The 22,148-nt window shown below is 40.4% G+C and overlaps 1 protein-coding gene across 1 annotated transcript in view; it reads left to right on the forward strand.

Moving 5' to 3' along the window:
- Window positions 1-2,173: 2,173 nt before the first annotated feature.
- Window positions 2,174-22,148, forward strand: part of LOC131928532 (uncharacterized) — a gene marked incomplete at its 3' end in the record, with an annotated part of 113,108 nt that continues 93,133 nt past the window's right edge. The window contains exon 1 of the mRNA XM_059284603.1: window positions 2,174-9,854. Coding sequence (XP_059140586.1) covers window positions 2,481-9,854 — 7,374 coding nt within the window. The remainder of the gene's footprint in view (window positions 9,855-22,148) is intronic.

Genomic DNA, 22,148 nt, shown 5'->3' on the forward strand with positions numbered 1-22,148 from the left:
ATAGTTTGAATACTTCACACTGCCCGTCGTACACTGATGCTTTTCCTTTATAAACTGATATATACACATGATACACTCCTGTTCGGGGGGGGGGGGAGTGGGGTGGAGGGTTCTGCACACGCCCATACAACGGCGGCATGAAACGTCCCACACGATAATTGTGTGTTTAGCACCGACCTCTGGACACTGTCTACGACCTGTGACCCTCCATCCCTCCCCCCTCGTATCCTCCGCCTCCTTCATCTCCCCCCCCCCTCACCGCCCTTACACACACATGTTAAAACATCCAGCGTTTATCGATGTTGACGTGTATTCCAATTGTCACGTGATCCCCGGGAAAGTTATGTGATTATCGTTATAGTCGTTAAACCGTTTCAATTTTCGTTTTATGTTCGTGTTGTTTTGATGATATCCGATATGCAGGGGCGTAGATAGGATTAGTGTTAAAGTCCTTATTCCTTGTGAATTTGTAAATATAAATAGTGGATTAGTCTAATACATATCTGTATTCCACATTTAATTAACAATGTTGGAATAAAGACATATCCAGCCAGCGGCGTAGCCAGGAATTGGTTATGGGAGGGGTTCGAATATTTTCCCATATATATATCTATATATATATATATATATATATATATATATATATATATATATATATATATATATATATATAATAGGGTTGTGAGTCCATGGGAGGGGTTATAGCCCCCCCTAACCTACCCCCCCCCCTCTTGCCTACGCCACTGTATCCAGCGCAATCAATAAATAAATAGGAATAGAATATTCGTGTAAAAAGATAGCATACTATACAAAAAAATAATATTTTATGTCCAATTTTTCGAGAAAATTTATATCATGTGTTCAATCATTTAATTGTAGCTTTGATGAAGAACATTGTTAATAACGATAACTTTGATACAACGTTTTATATTAGAGGTTATGGTTTTCAGTGGTATTCGTGATTGAAAATATTATGTGTTGCGGCTGTTTTGCTTTTTGACAAGATTTTTCCTAGGTTAAAAGTTTTCGGGTTTTTTTTTTTTTTGTAAAATTTTGCAACATATATGGGTCCTATTTTTATAGAGCAATTTCTTTCAAGCTTTCCGTATCAGTACACATGTTCTGACAGCAAAATACATATTTCAAAAATATAATTTAAAGATTGCTATCGTCTGTTACCGAAGGGGAGGGAACTGAGTAACTCTATTGGTCAGGTGAGCTGGTGTTCACATTGATTGTTGATTACACGTCTAGGAGCTGAGATGGGTTGGTAGGGGCAGATAGAGTCAGAACTACTGATTCGATTTAAAGCTAATATTATTTGTGTAATTGTCGACTTTTAAAATAATCGAACTGAATCAAGAGAATGATTAGGATATCAATTATTTTATAGCTGGAATTTCTTACTATTATACTATTTTATTTACATTTTCTAGTTATTAAAATTTAGAAAATTAAAATATGTATTTAAAACCATGTATACTAACGTGTTTTAAGATGCATAAAAATGAAAAGTAGTAAAAGCGTTACACGGTCAAGATTCTTTTTTACACATTTTAGCTACAAATTCTTTTTTTTATTGTAGACATAAAAAAAACCTTTGTTTCCAAATTTGTTTTATGCTTTTAAAAGCTTATAAATATTTATATTTAAACACGTGCTTTATTTACATTTGTTATGTGATGATTTCTGGGATACTGTGTAAAAAATATATTTGAAAACGTTTTGAAATGTATAGCACTGTTGTATGATGCACTTAACTGTTCGTAGTTTTTTGGTTTACTGCCTTTGGTATCGAAACGATTATATAATCGCTGCCAGTCGACTGCGTACTCGACTACGACTTACTTCCTGTTTGAGCCGCCATGTTTTCCCCATCCCAGAACGCCGTGACCCGTGTTGACATCACGTGACAGATTACTGCCTCGTTATGGAACCAGCGTGTGTCCAATTTTTTGACAGCTTTACGGTGATTCCAGGCTTTTCATCCCCTGCCCGTTAATCCCAGATCACATGTTTGTTAAGATGGTTTCCATGTCTTGAATAGAATATAGAATCACATCAAATAATTAACACTATTTTTTTTTTACAACACTGTTTTAATATTTGGTTATATGTATTGTTTTTTCTTCTGCTTCAGTGAAATATATTTTATTTCAGATAAATAAAAAGATTAACTTTTGTACTGGGACATATGAGGTGAAAAAATAATTGTGTTATTTCTTTCACGAAAAAAAAGGATACTTTTTTATATTTCTTCCGGGAATAGATGTGAGGGAGTTTGATGAAAATGGCAACGATATTTCGTACTGTCTATGACGGACAGCCTCGTGTTTTTGAGAAGTGGCCAGACTACGGAACGGACGGCTCGACCCGTACCAGAACGGAATAGATCTTGACAATACATCGATTTGAAAAAATGCGACGGTGTGGCGTGAAGGGACGGATTTTTTGAGGAAACGGGGGGACAACCCTCGCTGATGGAGAAACCCCACGAAACGAAACAAGATGGTTCCTGCGTCGATCCCCTGTGGGACCCTTTCTCCACTGACCATGTGAAAGCGAAACTAAAAAGAGATTCGCCCAGCGCGGAGGAGGCGGTGGGGAGAAAGAGTACACCTCTCACTCCGCAAGAGTTCGAGTTGTTATCGGATTCGAATCCTTTCAAACAGGACATCGCGGAGAAGTACGGTTTGGCGTACCCGGGGATAACAACGAAATCACAGAGTCATGATTTCTTGAATAAATCGAAAGGATTGCTTGATTCGGAGGATTTATACACGGAAACACGGCGAAGAAAAAGTACCAACGACGCGGATGGGTACAACGAAACTTCGCTGAAAGGGATTCGTGGAAGAAGATGTTTCAAAAATAGTTCGACGCGAGGTCTTAACGAGTTTTTGTTCCGAAACCAACAGTCTATAGAGGAAAGTATACAAAAGTTAACGGAGTCCGAATCCGATTTGACGCGCGCCAAACGGGACGAGTTTTTGAGACGGAACCAAAAATCGATCGAGGAGAGTATTCAGAGATTGGAACACTTTGAGATTAGTTGCAGTAAACACGTCTCGTCCAAGGCGGATAAGTTCGGCGTCGTTTACGTCACCGGGTCTTTTGGTAACGGTGACGAGTGGTCGGGTGCTTCTTCTTCGTTGAACGCACGCGCGGCTAATCTGATCCAGTCCCAGTTGTCGGAGGGGTCAACGGAAACTGAGGACAGTGTGAGCAAGAGTAATGCGGCGTCTGAGAAACGTAGGGATAAAACAGATGATGAGATTTTAAAGAAAGAGGAGGTTGATTTAGATAAAAATCTGATAAATAAACTTGATAATGTGTCAGTTTCAGAAAATAAAGATGGAATAACTCTAAAGTCTGGTGGATCGCCAGAGAGAGAAAGCACAGAAGTAAAACTAAATACATCAATCGGACCTGTAGCAGTTAATAAGGACACAGTAGGGGCATGTATCGAGGATACAACTAGTCAGAATACAGAAGCATCAAGATCGGATCCTTACGCTGCTATAAGATTAGAAGATCATACCAGAAAACGAGGTTTCAAAGCATTTTCGGAAGGTCAGTCGTACGGGTCAAAAGACGGGTCACTTGAGTTCAACGAGTTGTCGACAAGAAGCATTGATATTGCTGAGTTAGCCCGGAAAGGTGCGAAGTTGACCACACAGGTGAAGACAAGTTCAGTCCAGGTGGATGACAGGAACCAGCTCTCTCAGTCCGGGGATAGCCTCGTGTCCGGCGCTCTCAGACTTTCGGCTGACTCGCGCACGTCCGGCTCGTCCGACGAATCCAGCAGCAGCGTCACGCCTGACCACACGTCGTCGGTTGTGTCCGTGTACGAGCAGACGTCCAGCGCACCGGACAACACCAAGACGGACACTGACCAACACGCGCTTGACCCTGACACGAAGACGTCCAACAACGACGAGGACGATGAGCTCCTGTTTGATATTGGTCACGGGTTCAAACCCAGCTTGAGCAAATCCAGCAGCCAGGAGAGTTCGAGCTCGGCGAGGAAATGCATCAGCCCGTTTTCAGATCCTGAAGAATCAGCGCCTCCTACTAACGACGATAAATTCAGTTCTTCGTTCTACGCCGCGTTCAGCGCTACGGTTTCCTCTCTTGAAGACATAGCCGAGCCAGGTCTGGTGGAGAAAGATCTACTCTCTGACGCTGGAACCAGTGGTACCCCCGACACGAGAACAACACCGGAGATTGAAACGAGTGAGAGAATCAACGAGAAGATCGTATGGAACGACGACGATGATTTGAGTGGGTTCGGTACTGAAGATACGTCCATGGCGCACTTTGAAGAAACCTCAGGGGACGATTCAGTTTTTGGGGAAAGTGCCACGCAAAGTTGTCATGAAGAGCTCCTGTCTTTTGCTGAGAGCATTCAGTACGGTGAACGTGGTGATCACTCCCCCTGCACGTCTAAGGAAATTCTACTCCAAAGTAAACTTTCAAACGGCAGTGGAGACTCCTCAAGAGGTAGCATCTCTAGGGAATCCATGCGGGTGAATTTATCCCAGGATAGTTCGACGATTGATCAGCCGGAAGATTTATCCCTGCCGTCGTCTAGACCAGAGTCAACATGCCGTCGGCAATTTGACGTCACGGCTGCTCTTGTTCCGCTTGCCGAGTGTACGTCGACCGATTCGATGCTTGTGAACATGTCTAGTGATAGCCTAGCCACGGCAGGAAAAGCTGGGGGGTTCCCCAAGCCGATTGAAAGGGCGAACCGGAAAGCTCTTTCGATAGATTTGAGGCGACGCAATATGCTGGAACAAACTCGTAGACGGTCTCTTCCTATGGTGATGCTTAAAAATCTCGGCAAAGAACAGCCGCTGCTTTGGTCGTCACAGTCAGTAGATGCTACTATAGAACCATCACAAAGACGCCCGTCTCTACCATTCGATGCACCTAAACTTGAAAAAATCAAAACGTTTAAAACCTCGCAAACAAAATTAGAATACGAAGAAGCGCCATCAAACTCTGTATCTTCGTTCAAATCATTTGGGAAATCACCGTCAATCACTGAAAAGGAAAAAGAAGACGAAGCACAAAAACCAAGTGGCCATGATAATACAAGGGATTTATTAGGCGGCGATGTATCTGATTCAGCCGTGGCGTCTCTTGCTTTTGATCCGTGGGCTCCGTTTGTAAACGCTGCTGAACAAAGCGAGCTGTCGTTTAACGATTTCTCTTGGCCCAACGACGATTGGGGTTCTACTGCTATCGTCTCTGGTGAAATCAAAAGCGCACCAGCCTCTTCTTCAAGTTTTAACACATTTGACGACACATTTTCTAATGCTTTAGTTGACACATCAGCTCGTGTTCTAAATGATCCATTTGCTGTTGTAGAAACTGAAAAAGAGGCCAAAACATTGGATTTAGATTCTGAGAAGGAAGGGACACAACCTCGATTAGTTGAGCCGATAACTCCGGGCACACAACAACGCTCTCCGTCACCAAGGATGGGATTTTCGTCTTTTGTCAAAACAAAAATGCAACAACCTATGCAGGTAGTCTCCCTGTTTTCTAGCAAACACGCACAAGAAAAACACGAAGAACAAGTTCTGGATACGGTAGCTTCACCACCGTTGAACGAATCATTACCTGAAGCTGAGTCAAACAAAGAAGTTATATCTACAGACATAGATCATGAAACTAAGGTAAAAGTCACAACCGGGGCACCACCTGATCTTGTGCCTAATGTCGTCACACTTACTTCACCTGTGGAAAATGTTTATACTGAATGTATATCACAATCTAAACCTTCAATCACAGAATTGGAAACTGAACCTAAGGTTACAAGTATTGACGACATTTCTAAACTACAAGCTACCGCTCCTGAAAATGAAAAGAACGGTACTAAAAGTGCGACATTAATTGAGACTGAAGATTTTGAAGTCCACCAAGCAGAGTTAAACGAAAAAGAAACAAATGAAACTCTACCACAATCCGAGCCTGATCAAGGTCCTAAACCTCAGATTTCTAAGAGTGACAGTAGCAGTGACAGCGATGGGGGTGACATAGACGCTCTGGTACAGGAGTATAAACAAGACGCCAGTGAAAGCGACGATGCTGACATCGACGACATCGTCAAGGAGTTCAAAACAGACACCGTCGACGTTCCTACTCAGAAGGAAATGGATGCTGAAAAACTACGAAAATCCGCTTTCAACAAATTTGGGAAAGTTCTAAATAAAATGCAGTCCGTGACGAAATACATGGTGAAAAAGAAAGACAAAGACGATGAAGACAAATCTAAATCTCCTCCATCAGGGAGAGGGAGGTTAAGGAGTCAGTCTCACGATGACGAGTCAGAGGCCGTGGCGTCACAGAGAAATGCAGAACAAGATGACGCCTTTGAGTTGCTCAACAAGGCGGCGGAGGTGTTCAAGGAACAAACTGTGAGAAAGAGAAGGCCGACCCCTGCGGGCATGTGGCGGTCCAAGACAATTCAATCCGAAGCGATCGAAGCTGATAGTGATGTTGACCTGGTCACCAGGGCCGCTATTCTGTTCAAGGGCTTCAAGAGCAAAAAAGTGAAAGATATTGATTCGGCCGAGTTGAAACCACAGCCTGAAGAAGTCCTTGAGCCGATTTCTGAAGTGAAAATCAATGCCATCGACAAAGTTGAAGCGGTTACTAGTGAAGAAGATAAACCTAAAACTGTCGACCAATTACCAATCACTAGGGAACTAAATTTTGATAATGAAATATTATCACAAAATGTTACTGACACTTTGGTAAAAGATGAAACAGAAAAACAGGAATCAGGGTCCAAAATGGCTAGTCTTCTTGATGATACAGTCGTGGATTCGTCTGATGTTGTTGATAAAGACAGCACCATTGTGGAAAGAGAAAGTTGTGGCATGGGCGATTCAGGGTTCGAGTCTGTGATTAAATACGCATCTGAACAGCAGGAAAAAACAGAAGAAGTAGATCTGCTGAATATTAGTTTTGGAGAAACTGCAATAGAAACATCGGTCGCCGCGAATGATGTTCAAAGATATTCAGTAAATGATTTTATCGATGTTGATATGATAATGGGTGCAAAGCTTAAAGAAAGTTCTGATGAAAACGGTATCGGGAGCGGAATTGTAGAAACGAGCAGTGTTGGACAGTTGAACGAGGAGTGTGTGGAGAAGGTTAAAGTTGAAGACGTTCCAACTAAACCGGAAGTCGTGGAGCCGTTGGCCATCACCACGCCCATCTCCGTGGACATATCATCACCATCAACCCAGGACAGGTCGGAGTTGTCTGAAAGAAGCATCACGGTCGATTCAGAACTGGAACCGGAATCTCCCAAAGTCTTAGGGGTGTTGAAAGAACAAACCTGCGACTTAATTCTCAGCACTGGCTATGAAGAGGTCAAGGCTTCGAAGAAAGTGGAATCGTCTGTCAAGGTCAGGCGAGAGAAGTCCGTGAAGAAAGGATCGAGAGACGATACAAATGGGAAACTGGAGGAGCTGGCTAAAGAGATTTCCCTGGTGGATGCGGCTGGGTTTAAGGAAACCAACGCCAAGTCAACGTCTGGGACTTTAGACCTGAGACCTCCGGAATTTAAGAGGCTGTCGTCTGCTGAGTCAACAGAGAACCAGGACACCGCGAGTCTAACGGTCAACTGCCCGGATTCTCCGGAAAACGCGATGAGTCTTAACGGCGACGGTTTCTCTTTGTGTTGCGGCGGGAATTTTAAAATTCATCTGAACTGCACGGCCATGATGAAAAAACCGGAGCGGCGTCCGTCCGCCGTGGTCATACAAAACAAAAGATGCGCCATGACGGAGGAGGAAAATATGTTTCCTATGAAAATTAGTGAGAGCTACAGGCAAGGGCTGGACTCTGGAACCGATAAATTGTCTGGAAGTAAAGTAGCCCCTGCGGTTAAAACTGTCCAGGATCTTAAGGTCAACGAACATGAATTAAACCGAAACTTCGCCGGAAGTCGCGAGGAGCTGTTAGCCGAAACGGAAACGAAACCTATATCTGGAAACGAACCAGCGTCTCAGCAGAACCCGGAAAAAGATAACGCGACCGACGACAGCGGAAATAAAGAAAAGATCGTATCTAAGAACGCTGAGGGTGAAATATCTACAAAACAACAGACGGGCACCAATGGGGACGAAGCGACGCGCAATGAAAGACTTGAAAAAAGGAAGTCGATAATTGAGGAGCTAGACGCGGATAAGGAAACCATTAATATGTATGACTCTGTTCTGGACGAACTGATCAAAAGACAGCATGGATCTGTTGAAGAGAGACAGGAAGTAAAAGAAAAAACCGACAAGGAGAGTAATGGTAAGTCTAAAAGATACGGGAGGGTCATGAGTGAGTCTGATTTTGACGCCAATTTTGAAGAGGCGATAGAAAAGTGCGAGCAGAAATTAAAACAGGTAACACTACAAGAGGCTGTGAACAACGATTTAAACGAGGCGCTGGTGTGCGACCCGGTGGGGTATGTTAACGAGCATTTGGTCACGGTCAAAGGTCACGACCCCACCCCCGGGTTCATCATGCAGCAGAGCATCGACGTCTACGACAACGTGAATTTCCCAGAAACGGCACCGCCGTTACCTGAGAGAGTCCCTCGTCACGCTCACAGGCAAACGCACGACCGGAGGCCGTATCGTGACCCGAGGTCACGCAACGACGGCTGTCCGAGTTTTTCAAGCATCGTGTCTGAGAGCGCCACGGATGAGTACATGCAGGGCAGGAGAGCTCAGAATAGAACAAAGTGGGTCAGCTCCACCCCTCACCTGTCCACCCTCGACAACCGAAACGACGCCGTTGCCGTCAGAACGAGTTCTTTCCCTTACCTTGACCGACAGGAAGTCGACGCCTCCACACAGTACATGACAGGGTCGGGGATGAGTTTACATTCAGATTCCGTATGTTGGGGTAACTATGCACGAATCGATGACGTCACCGACAGAAGATCCTACGACTCTGAAAGTTCCACTTCCGGTTTAGTCATACCCGGGACTGGTCGAGAATCAACTCTGAGTGACGTGTCCGATGGGTATATATTCGGTGAGTACTCGACGGTCAAGGACGAGATTCCCTTTGACAAGGTCATCCGTCCTTTGGATAGGCGTACGGTCGTTGACAACACATTCCGGTTCAGGCATTTTACGACCGCCGAGGACTCGCCGTACGAGAACATCAAAGTGATCACATCCCAGCCGGTCAGTGCGCACCCAAGGTACGTCCGATCCAACATGGACGTTCACGGTGACGTCACTTCCGGTTATGAACACTACGCGATCATCGGTCAACCCATGCACTCGAAATCCGTGCAGTACTCCGTACCCTCGTCGCCTGTCGGGGTTTTAAAGATCAGCTGCGCGTCACAGACCAGCACGGAGTCTCTCGCCGGCTACGTCAGAGATGACGCTTCCGATATCCTAGAAGGTCTGCCCGTGTTTGAGTACACCCTGGGCGCGACGTTGAGTACTCACAGCCATCTCGCAGACGTCGCAGACGACCAGTACACCCAGCGGTACGCCGACGACAAACCGGATTTGACCAAACAGACGCAGTCTCTGGACCGACGCAAGACCAAACCACCGGCACGACGACCAAGCCGACGGGAACAGGAAGTGGTTAAAAAATCGACCAAGGTCACCTTCTCGCGTGACGCGGTTCTGACCGACGTCATCGACGGCATCAAGAAAAGCGAACTCAGCCTCGACCAAGGCGGTAGAGGATTTAAGGATATTGCAACGTCCACGTTTTCTTCCATCGGCGGCGGGGTCCGGGAGATTGCGAGAATTTTCCACGTCCCCTTCCAATGCTGCCGTAGCAGCCGCAAGGAAAAGCCGCGCACAAAGGTAGGACGGTCGTTGTCAATGAGGATTTGTTTATGTGGCTCATGGGCGCCCTCATGATAAATGTTTAATACAAACTTTTTTTTTCGCTTAAAGCTGGGCTTGGATACCTTTTACATAATAATATAGTGCTATTTAAATAGTAATATTTTAAAACGTTTCTGTCCAAATACTTCAAGTCAAAATCAGGTATAAAATAACTAAATGATGTTAATTTAATATTTTAGAATTCAAAACAATTCAGTAATTAACATCCGGGTGTATTATGCATACCATTGTCCGATATACACATAATAGTGGCATCTTCTTTAAAGAGGGGTGTTAGGTTACTGATAGTAAACTATAAACTAATTTAATTTGCTAGTGCTAACACTATCATGATCCCTAATCCAAACCATAGCCCTAGCTCTAATTTCAGGCCCTATTCTAAACCCTATTATAAGTCCTACTATAGCCCTAAAACTAATTTCAGGCCCTAACCTAAAACCCTATTATAAGTCCTACCATAGCCCAAGCTTTAATTTCAGGCCCTAACCTAAACCCTATAATAAGTCCTACCATAGCTCTAACTGTAATTTAACACAAACTTGATAGTACAATAGTACTGAAACTCTAACTCATCTAAATTTGGAAGAGTCCACTGTCGTACAATTGTACATGTAATACTGCATGGAGAATCTTTTCAAGCCACCCCTCTAGACCAACAATGTGGGCGCCCATGACGTCAGTAGTAAAGTATTGTATAGTTTAGCTACAAATATTGTGTTTACATTTTGGAAACTAGATCATTGTTTTATATTGTAGATGTAGAATGTGTGTATTCTTCTTTTTGATAGTTTCTAAATTTTGATGTAGAATAATATTGTAGATTTCTATTGGCTATTTCTGTTGATTTTTTTTTCCCAACAGCAATCCTTTTTTTTCCAAGCCGCAACTATTTGTTAAAGCGTCGTGTTGTAACTGGGCCTTGACCTAGATAAATACTAATGTATGTGCTCACCAGGGCAGAATCAATAACACAAGGTCACATGGGTCTATTTTTAGCTTTTAGTTGTGGGGGATTAAAGCGCTTAATGGCGGCAATTACTTGCACAAACATGTCAGGGAGATTTATGTTTGTTTTCCTGGTTAGGGGAAAATGTGGACGTTTAGTTGGTGCTGGAATACTTTATGTTGAAAACAGCGAGAAACATAATTCGATTTGTGGCAATAGAACACTTTCTTAAAATAACAAGCAATACTATATCGTCTCTAAAGTAATAGTAGTTGTAGAGTATATAAAATATTTTTTAGGCAGATTTATTAGAAAGTGACTTGAATATATTTTTATATTGAGATAAAACACTACCAGACCTACTATAAGTTGATATTTTTGATACTTGAATTTTAAACAATTATTTGTAAATATCACCGTCTGTATTTGAATGGTAATATAGGCTATAAAAACTATAGGCAACCGTTACGCAAAAGAGAACAGATGGATAAATAATTTTTAAACTAAAAATGTAACATTTAATTTAGAGGCAACCTTAGGTAAACATTAGAACAATGCAATAACATATACGTTAACTGGCCGTTGTATTCTTTAGTAAAGCATACTACCTTACTAGACTATTACTTACTCGTACACGTCTTTTTGATACTTCTAATTTCATGATTTCAAAACTACACAAATTCAATTCTTGAAATACATCTCGGAAAATCGTGTTGAATGTATATTTCCTGTAGGTTTTATTTGTTGTTTTTTTTTTAATAAAAAGCATTTTCTTATAACTGCTGTTTTAGTTAAGCATTACAAATATAGCAATTATTTTGTACATTTTGGAAATTTAAAAAAAAACATTTATTAGAACTGTTAGAAAAAAACATGTTTTTTTTAATTTAAAATTTTGAAATAATTTCAAAGAATTAAACAAGTAAAATAAAAAATAAAAATGATTACTTGAATAAATGATTAATTAAAACGGCAGCACCTGGTTTTCGATTTTAAAAATACGATTAGCTAATAACTGCGTAGGTGCGGCTCTAGATATAAAATCAATTAAAAGCCTGTTATGATTGGCCAGAACTTGATTGAAAAAAGTTCGAGCGTGGGCAGTGATGGCTGGAGAGACACACAGGAAATGAATTTTAGTCCAACATTGATTGAGTTTCAATCATTCCACATCTTGTTGTTGTGGAGTTGTTTACCTTTAGCATTATTTCCCTTTTTGTTGCGTTGCAATGTTGTAGTTTAGATTTAAGAATTATGAATAAAATTTATTTTTGAACAATTTTTCATTTATCTTTTATTTTTCGTTACTTAAGCATCTAATTTTGTTGAGTTCCCTGAAGCCTCCCCCCTTATATATATATATATATATATATATATATATATATATATATATATATATATATATATATATACTAGCTGCATCCCGTGCTCCGCCACGGTAAATCTTTTTTAAATGTGAACAGAAATAGGAACAGAACAAAACTAAACACAACACAAACGAACGCAAAAAAAAAAAAAAAAAAAAAAAAAAAACGAACAAACAAACACAACACTCATAACATAAACACAATTTAAATGCAATCATAAAGGCATATTGCTCACAGTCTAGCCCGTAGCGCCAAATCGCGCCCTTTCCGGTGATTTGCACCCCCCTCAAACTTTCGATTTGCACCCCTTCCCCCCCCCCCCGCCGTAAAACTTTCGATTTCCACCACCACCACCCTCGCAAATTTTTTCCAACCCACTTTGGCGCCCCCTAAGGTCGGCACCCGGGGACATATGCCCCCCCCCCCCCCCTTCGCTACGCCTCTCCTATAAAACCCGAAAGATAGAATAATAATTAGAAAACAGTATAAATAATAGTCAGTATCTATAATATATACAATATTTCACTTTATCCATTCACGCAATTTATTTCCAGCACTTTAAATTTTAAAAATTTACAATAGAGTTTCATAACTAAAACCATTGCGCACCTAATGAACGTGATGACGCGTCTATAATAGTGCTGAATAGTTGATTAAAAATTATAAGCAATAAAAAGTAGGGCCTACATTCAGTGAATAAAATAAATAAAAGATTGCCTTTTATCAATCCATGCTATTTATAATTTTCTAACAATAATTTCCTCTTACACATCCGAATAATTTGCATTCACATTTTGCTAATTATATTATTGCAACACTAATTCCTTCTATGACGAACGTATATTTGCATTTACATTTTTTATTAGCGTGAGTTTAATGTATTTTTAAATTACCTCCTTTGTCAAAATTAGAAAAGAGTTAAATTAATTTGATTTTTCTACCGTACTGTTATTATCTTATTAAAATGTATCCACTTTTTCTGGGAACCTAAACGAAAATGATATTTGACATTAATCTTTTTAATACGTTTTAGCAGTTTGCGTGTATTTAATATTTTCTTGACGTTATGCGAAAGAGTAAACACCGTGGCAATTATAAAATAGCTCTATGCCGCTATATAAACAAACCCTACTCTAATACTTATAATAAGACACTGCGGTGCACTGAAAAGCACAGCATGGTGCGAATGTTTACTTTTATGGTTCCAAAATCTATAGCGATGACGGAAGGAAGGAAGGAAGGAAGGAAGGAAGGAAGGAAGGAAGGACTGACACACTACCAGCAGCGTTATATTATAGATATATATATATATTGTATGGATATATTGTATAAGCACTATTGTTTACAATCCACAGGTGATTAAGAATCATTGTCTAAACATTAGCAAATAAATATTACGGGCGATGGCAAAAATAGCACGCAAGTTATTTTTTTGTAATTACATTTTATAATGATTTGAGATCATGATGAACACAATGTTTGAAAACTTTAAAATTAAAATTTAGAGGCTGTTTTAGATGGTTTATGCAACTAATGAGAGCGGAGAAAATAAAATTAAAATTATGTAATTAAAATTAAAATACGACGTTTGAGAAAAATAACTGTTAGCTAAATTATTTATTAAGATGTATTTCTAATTTAAACTCTTTTTTTTTAAATTTATTTGGTGAGTGAGCTGCTGTTTATTTTACAATAGCAAAGAAAATGTATTTGGTTTCTTTAAGCAAAGCTAGTCGGATCTACACTTTTTACATCCTAAAATAAAATACTTTCTACTCCACATGAATTACAATGTCACATCTGCGTGCATCATTAGTGATTTTTTAAACACAACCTATGTTTATAAACTCCCGCTTTTCATTCATAATAAACTAATGAGAAGTGGGGATCCCCGGTATTCGAATCTCCAAAGTGCTGGGGTATTTGTTTTGCTTCTATAGTCTGCGATTCTAGGAATTTAAAAAATAGTAATTGGTTAAATGGTGAATTCGAGTATGTTTGATTCCTCAATAGCTAGACTTGAGGTTGTCAGCTTGTAATCTAGATACGAGGTTGTCCCTTTATAAGCTAGTTAGAGGGTTGTCAACTTAAGAGCTTTACATTGGGTTGTCCACATATAAATTAGAAATAAGGTTGTCATCATGTAAGCTATACATCGAGTAGTCCACTTGTAAATTAAACATCGGCTTGTACACTTGTAAAGTAGGAATTGGGTTGTCCGCTTGTAAGCTAGAAATCGGACTGACCACAATCATTAGACTATAAAATCACGTTTTCTGAACTTTTGAGCAAAAAAAATCGCGTTGACAACTTTAAAGCTAGAAATCAGGCTGCTTACTTGTCAGCTAGACATAGGTTTGTCAACTTCAATCAAAAATACACCGTGATTTCGTGAGTGTTCGCGGATATTTAAGGCATTTTATGGACAAGATGACAAAGCCAGACACGCACATCAAAGTGATCAAATAGTTTAATCGGTGAAGGTTCTTTATTCGGTCTCGTAAAGCTGATATAGTATGATTTTTGACACTAAAATATCATCAATAGGTAGTGGATGTAAGTTATTTTTAGATAAGTGGTGCATACGTTGAGGTGGGAGGGAGTCATGGCGTACTTTTAGTTTTAGTCAACGGTACCATTTCCATTTCTAGGTTTCTAGGTCAATGATGTGTCCTGGTGATGTGGGCTGAGGGTCGTAATGGGGTTCTGGGGTCGTAATGGGGTTCTGGGGTCGTAATGGGGTTCTGAGGTCGTAATGGGGTTCTGGGGTCGTAATGGGGTTCTGGGGTCGTAATGGGGTTCTGGGGTCGTAATGGGGTTCTGGGGTCGTAATGGGTTTCTGGGGTCGTAATGGAGCTCTGGGTTCTGGGATTCTGTAGATCTGGAGTCAAGTGTTTTTGGAGTGATGGGATTCTAGAATCATGAGTTTATAAGGTCCAGGTTTCTTGTGTTCTAGAGTCTATAAGGTCCTGGGTTTTTGGGGGTCTAGAGGCATGAGTTTATAAGGTCCTGGGGTTATGGAATTGTGAAGACATAGGTTTCTGGCATTCAGAATTTCTGTGGTTCTGAAGTCAAAGAATGTCGGAAATATTGTCTTGTTGCTTGCAAATAAAAAAAAATCATAAGTAGACTTCTTTAAAAGAGTCAAAGAATGTCGGAGTCTTGGTCTCGTTGCTTACAAATATAAAAATAAATCATAAGTAGACTTCTTTAAAAAGTTACATTTTAGTAACTTCCGGATTTAATGAGCCATGCTCTAAACTGAAGATTGAAGTCTAAATAAGTAGCAGTACAAAAATAACATTGGAAATATTTAATTGCAGGATTTAACTCCGTCAACTTCAAACACTAAAACTACACAACAACACAAAACCATTTCCCCCAGAACTTTTAATTTCTTTACATAAAACTAGACGTATTGTTTTAGATATCAATTAATGTGAGATGTATCAAGCGTGTCAGTCCTGTGTGTAGACAGTTAAATCCCACCCCGGGGACTATTATGATGCACGTCCAGACCCCCCATCCGTCACCCAGAAGGTATAAGGCAACCAATCAATATCGACATAACGCTGGACAGGGTAATCGTATTTGTGGACATTGGCTAGACCCGTCTTGTAACGAGCTCGCGGATTGGTCGATTTATCACGGTAAATGATGTTAGCATACCAACGTTGATAACGTTTAAAAAGAGGACGTGTTTTTTTGTGGTTTTTGGTTTCATGAAGATCAATCATGATATCTACATAGCTACATGAATATGCTAGTGAGATCGGTACAAGTGTTGCAGGCAAGAATATAACTTTAGAAACTTTTTTTGCTCCGTTCTACCATGTTGGTTGGCTTATAGAAAATAAAAGTAAAAACTTGTACCATTATCAGACTTGATGGGCCCTGTGGAAGGGGAAGTACACAGTGTTTCTTCCAGACGTTTTTCTCGGGGGGGGGGGGATGCACTTGATATTTTCGGGGGAGAGGGGGTGGACAACATTTTCTGCGAGGGGGGGGGGGGGGTCCGTACACCGATAAAAGTATAAGTTTTCTATATGAATTCCATTTCTTTCGGTGGGCGGTAGATTTTCTTTGGAAGATGCCGGGAAGAAACTCTGGAAGTAGATGATATGTGAACGACTACTTCGGCATGCGAACTAATTGAGTGGTAAGCCACAAAACCATATAAACTTTACTAAACTTTTTTTCGAAAAGGGGATCTAATCGAATCAATTACCCATTAAAAAAACAGATACCCATCTATTCGAGATACTCATAAGAACCCATTGCCCATCAGAACCAGGTACTCATCATAATCAGGTAGCTATTAGAACCAAGTACTGAATTGCAGGATCCTTCATAACCAGTAGGCCTACCCATTAAGTTGTTTTATAGGGCATCCTACATATCTAAAAACTTCCGAAAAGTGTGTGTGGGGTTGGGGGGGGAGAGGGGGAGATGTAGAATCGTATTCTCATTGAATTTCCTAAACCAAGTTTCCAACACACGCTCTGCATCTCAATAGCGCCGTCTTTTTAAAAACACGTTCAACTAAAAATACAATGTCATCTTACAAACTATGTAAATTCCTCTTCTTATCAAATAAAAATATGTATTCATGTTGCCACTTGAATATGCGCGTCTATTGTCTTAGTAAATCATTGTCAAAAGTCATACATAGTGTCGTAATTACCCTTCATTAAACTCGTTACAGTTATAATATTCCAGAACTCCTCTCTTTCCCCACCGTTTCAATAGAAAGTAAACTATTTGTGAGCCTTTTGTACGCCTTACTTGAAAACGACATTTACAAAAACCAATTCCCAGACTCGGCGTCATCCTAGTCGTCTCCCCTGAGTATTCTCGAGAATTTCCTCTCCTAACTAAGCTCCTTCAAACGAAATAAGAATTTTTTTCCTCTTCAATTGATCATTTCCTTTACCGAAAATTATTTGAATGTAAACGCATCTTTTTGCTTTTTTTTTTTTTAAATTTTTTTTATACCAAAACATAATTTCAAACTTAAATGAATTGTAATACATCTGAAATTTTCAGATCTATTCCTTAAAAATAAATGAATATAGAAATTATTTACAAAATTTAAAAAAATCATTTAAATAGTGCGTAAAAGCCAAACATTAATACAGCGGATAGTACTTAAAGTGTTATATTTTTTACTTAATGCGGCAGCAATATCGCGTGGTAAATATCAGTTTCTCTAGTTGAAAGTAAACTATGTCAACTTTCCTAAACTGATTGTACATCAGTTAGTAATGAATGTATGAAATGTTTGTTTAGTTGATTGCCGTTTTCTGTTTAATAACATATACATCTAGTCTTTAAATCGTGAAAAGTTGAACTGCTTCTTTATATCATTTTTACACTTGTATTTCAACAATCGAAAAAAGTATACATTTTTGTATTTGAAGCCAATGGTTCAATATTTTTTTTAACATTAAATTCTCGTTTATTTAAAATTAAAGTTTTTTTTAAAACAAATCCGAATTGCGTTCGGGTTATTGTGACCCTTTGTAGTTTTATATTTCACATTAATCGACAAAATGGTGTTGATAATAATTTAGCAGATAAAACCCCAATATCTTCTTGAATTCCCGGAACGTGAAACCGGGAAATCCCGAAACAAGAACCAACCAGGAATAAACAGGGATTTACCGGCTCTTAGAGTTGAGTGTGGCCTAGTCGAGGACTAATGACCAACATCCGGGTCTTGATAGTCTCCGGTCTTCTCGGTAATGAATGATTTTTCTCTTTTTACTTTCATTTTCTGTCTCCGTGAAGATCTTGACAATAATACGATATCATTCTTTCTTGGATACCATCGGATCAAATTTTAGCTAAGCTGATCCAGTTGTTAAGAAATAACAAACCACGTTCACAAATTACATGAGATTATGATTTTTAAAAAAATAAATGGTTAATGGAAGTGCTCACAGCTACTAACGTGAAAGTCTCGAGTTCGTATCGCGAGCTCGAGTCTGTATGACGTCACTGAGTCCACCCAGCTCTAATGGGTACATGACTTGCGTTAGAGAAAATAAAAGTGGCTTGGCATACTGCTGACCACACTATCCGCCTGTATGCCGCGGTCTCAAAACAGATGAGCTCTACTTCATCTGCACTGTGTATCTTGCAGGGGGGGGGGGGGAGTTCTTGATGATAACAGTCATTCATAGAGACTACTTAATTACCCTGTTCACTAAACATGAACCCCATGGCATTTTATACATATATTAATTCCTACAATGCGCATGAAAACTAACTTTTTCTGAAAACCCTACCCTAATGTACATGTTAGCCATACATACCTTTTTTTTTTGGATTTAGTCTCAAATCTATCATCGATACCGTGGTGACTATAATAATTATATTATGGTCAAATATTTTTTTTCCTAACAATGGAACATCTTACACGCTACAAACCCAATAGATCAACCATACTCACAAAAAATCTAGAACAACTGCTATAAGTACAACAAACATAGGCTAACTGTCATACATACAACATCACAAACATCGTTACATTGAGGTGGTTGCCCTAAATAAAAAAAACGGTAGCAGACGATAATCAAAATTCACAGACGAAACACTATCCTTGTTGACTTCTGCTGCCAGACTCCACTCTGCGACTGAATTATTAAACCCGTCTGTCCTGAGCCGGCCATCTAGGTGCCGCTGAGAGGGGACCTATGGTACGGTAGCCAAACACTCTCAACACCCCCGGGCGCCGGAACTGATTTAGTCCGGCTGCCGGTTAATTTCAGAGATCCTATCGCTTAGAGCTATCAGCCGGGCTTTGAGAAACAGGAACGGTTGACGGTTAGATAATTGTTAACACAAATACCAAACAATCTGAAGGTTTAACTGACTACTAGAATAGAAGACTGGTTTAAAATATGGTTCTTTTTTAAAGAACAAACAAGATTTTAATATCAGATTAAAAAATAACTATATCCAGCTTTTTCCCACTTTATCCTATTTTATCAGACTATTCCCCTATATCGTACTATATCCAACTATCCGACTCTCTCCCATTATATCAGAATATATCACTGTATCCCAATCATAACAATCTCTCTCCCACTCTCTCGGTTTCTTATCTCACTAAACCCTCTTCCTCTATCTTCAGTTATGTCTAATAATATCCAATGTTATCCTACATCCTAACAACTATATTCTGCTCAACTGATACTGCACCTTTATCCCACTGTATCCCATTATATCCCACTACCCTACTCAGCTATCCCACTCCACCACATCTATCACACTGTATCCCATTATATCTTATTGTATCCCACTCAACTATCCCATTCCACCACCCCCTATCCCAGTGTATCCCATGATCTCCCACTTCACCCCCCACCTAGATGTTCCCCCTGACCTAACCACACTACCACCCAACGCAACCCAACCAATGTATCAACTCCACATTTTAAAATAAACATGTTGCATTATCTTCTGATTCTAAATTTACCCATCACAGAAAGCTTGTTCAATTCATTTTAAACATTTGTTTTTTATTCTAACGTCAGAGAAAGAACAAAAAAAAAAAAAAAACTCTGAAAAAAACAACACAACCGAAGTTACAAATGGATGGAAATCATTAAAGACCTTGCCAATCGAAGAGAAATGGGCATTAATTAAAACAAAATACAATGTTAAGGATGTGAGTGGGATGTGATTGGTGAGGGGGAGGGGGTGAGGCTGTGGGAAATGATGTGAGGGGGTGTAGGGACGGGAATTATGGGGCTGATTTGTGCCGTACAATAAAACAACATGGTGGTGTGGGGGCTGGTTGTGTGGTCTGGTTGTGTGGTCTGGTTGTGGGGGCTGGTTGTGGGGGCTGGTTGTGTGGGCTGGTTGTGTGGGCTGGTTGTGTGGGCTGGTTGTGTGGGCTGGTTGTGTGGGCTGGTTGTGTGGGCTGGTTGTGTGGGCTGGTTGTGTGGGCTGGTTGTGGGGGTTGGTTGTGGGGGCTGGTTGTGGGGGCTGGTTGTGTGGGCTGGTTGTGTGGGCTGGTTGTGGGGGCTGGTTGTGTGGGCTGGTTGTGTGGGCTGGTTGTGTGGGCTGGTTGTGTGGGCTGGTTGTGGGGGCTGGTTGTGGGGGCTGGTTGTGTGGGCTGGTTGTGGGGGCTGGTTGTGTGGGCTGGTTGTGTGGTCTGGTTGTGGGGGCTGGTTGCGTGGGTAGTTGATCTGCAACTGGGTGATTTTTTTTTATTTTTTTTTATTTTTAACATTTCTATGGAAAGCTAAATAACAAGATGTGGACAATAAAACATGTCCACGCATGGTTTTTATTCTATTTTTTTTTTTAATTTTAACATTTCTATAGAAAGCTAAATAACAAGATTTGGACAATAAGACGTGTTGTTCATACAGGTTTTTTTTTAATTATTTTTTTTATTTTAACATTTCCATAGAAAGCTAAATAACAAGATGTGTGCAATACTGCATGTCGTCCGAGCATGTTTTTTATTTTATTTTTATTTTTCCGACTTCCGTTTTCATGATTGTTGTTTTATAACTGACAAGCGTATTATCTTACTTTTTTTAGTTCGTTCTTACATTCTTGTACTTTATTCCTGCGGATTTTTTTAAGGAAGAAGTCTTTCAAACATAATTTATCATTCGTGTCATTTTCTAAAAGATGTAAAAATTCAGCCTAGGCAATTTTCTAAGCAGTCCCCCATGACAGTCCTGCCTCTGTCAGCTGCTTCCCCGCCGTGCGCCTCCATGTTTCCCTTGGCATTCCTTCTCCTTGAGACGTCAAGTTTAGCGCCATTCCTGCGATGTCTTCTGGATTCCTTCTTAGGACGTGCTCCATACATCGCCATGTAAGAAAGTTCCCTTTCAAACATGGCGGTCTACGTGGGAAATGAAGTAGAGTTCACTTGTTGCTTTGGCCTCGGCATGTGAAGGGATATTACGGTCAGCACTATGCCCAGTCGCCTTTACTTACTCTAACGTGAGTTAGGTACCCATCAGAACTGGGTGGACTCTGAGACGGTCTACAGATTTGAACTCGAGACTGACGGGTTAGTGTTCCAGCTCTCTGCCTCTAGGCCACTCCGTTCCTTCACATCGCCACGTTCTTTTAGCAATTAATTTGGAAACTGCTTCCATTTCCATCTCTTCAAGTAGTTTATCATTTGAGAAGGTGTTAGATGGTGTATGCCTTTTATTATTGGTGAATGGTATTTCGGTGACGGTTGGTCCCAATTTGCTGATTATTTTGAGGGCTTTGATGATGGTGTTGTTGCTAAGACTATGGGAACCCACCTAAGATATCTAGTATGTATGGGCAATGTTTTATTGAAGTGTGTTTTATATCTGCTGCTTTGAAGATGTCGGACATGAAATATCAGGTATCTGCGCATCCATTGTTCATGCCACACTGCCACAGAATCTGATGAAGGCTGATTTGGCTGCGGATGATGTGGCTAGGAAGGTTTGGGTGTCCATTTTTTTTATGCTGATTAGCTTAATTGTGGCTATGGCTAATTTGGTGGTAAAGAAGTCTGGTCCTTCTTCGTTTGCCAGGTCCATTGTGATGGTGGAGTCCTTGGCTATTTCAAATGTGGGTTAGGCCTATGATTTCATTGGATTCCCCCCCCCCCCTAACCGTGGCTGATCTCACAGGCTCTCGCCCTAGAGGGGTCAACAAAGGGCGCAACCCCTTGACTACACTTGCGTATGGCATTTGAAACGTCTATCTCTGTCTTTATATGAGCCGAAATGGATTATGTGTCTCTGTATCTATGTATGTGTATCTATGTATCTATTTATTATGCAGGTTTGTCCTTTCGGTAAGATCAACTTTAGAAGTTGTCCCTAATTAATTTTTTTATGTGACGATTCGATTATGTACCGCTGTAAAATCCTTCGGTTTCACTCGATGCCTGGAATTATGTAAACGATGTCGATGTTGATG

This window comes from Physella acuta, unplaced genomic scaffold, assembly GCF_028476545.2.
Source record: "Physella acuta isolate Inbredline_101_S28 unplaced genomic scaffold, ASM2847654v3 ptg001515l, whole genome shotgun sequence".
Lineage (NCBI taxonomy): Eukaryota > Metazoa > Mollusca > Gastropoda > Physidae > Physella > Physella acuta.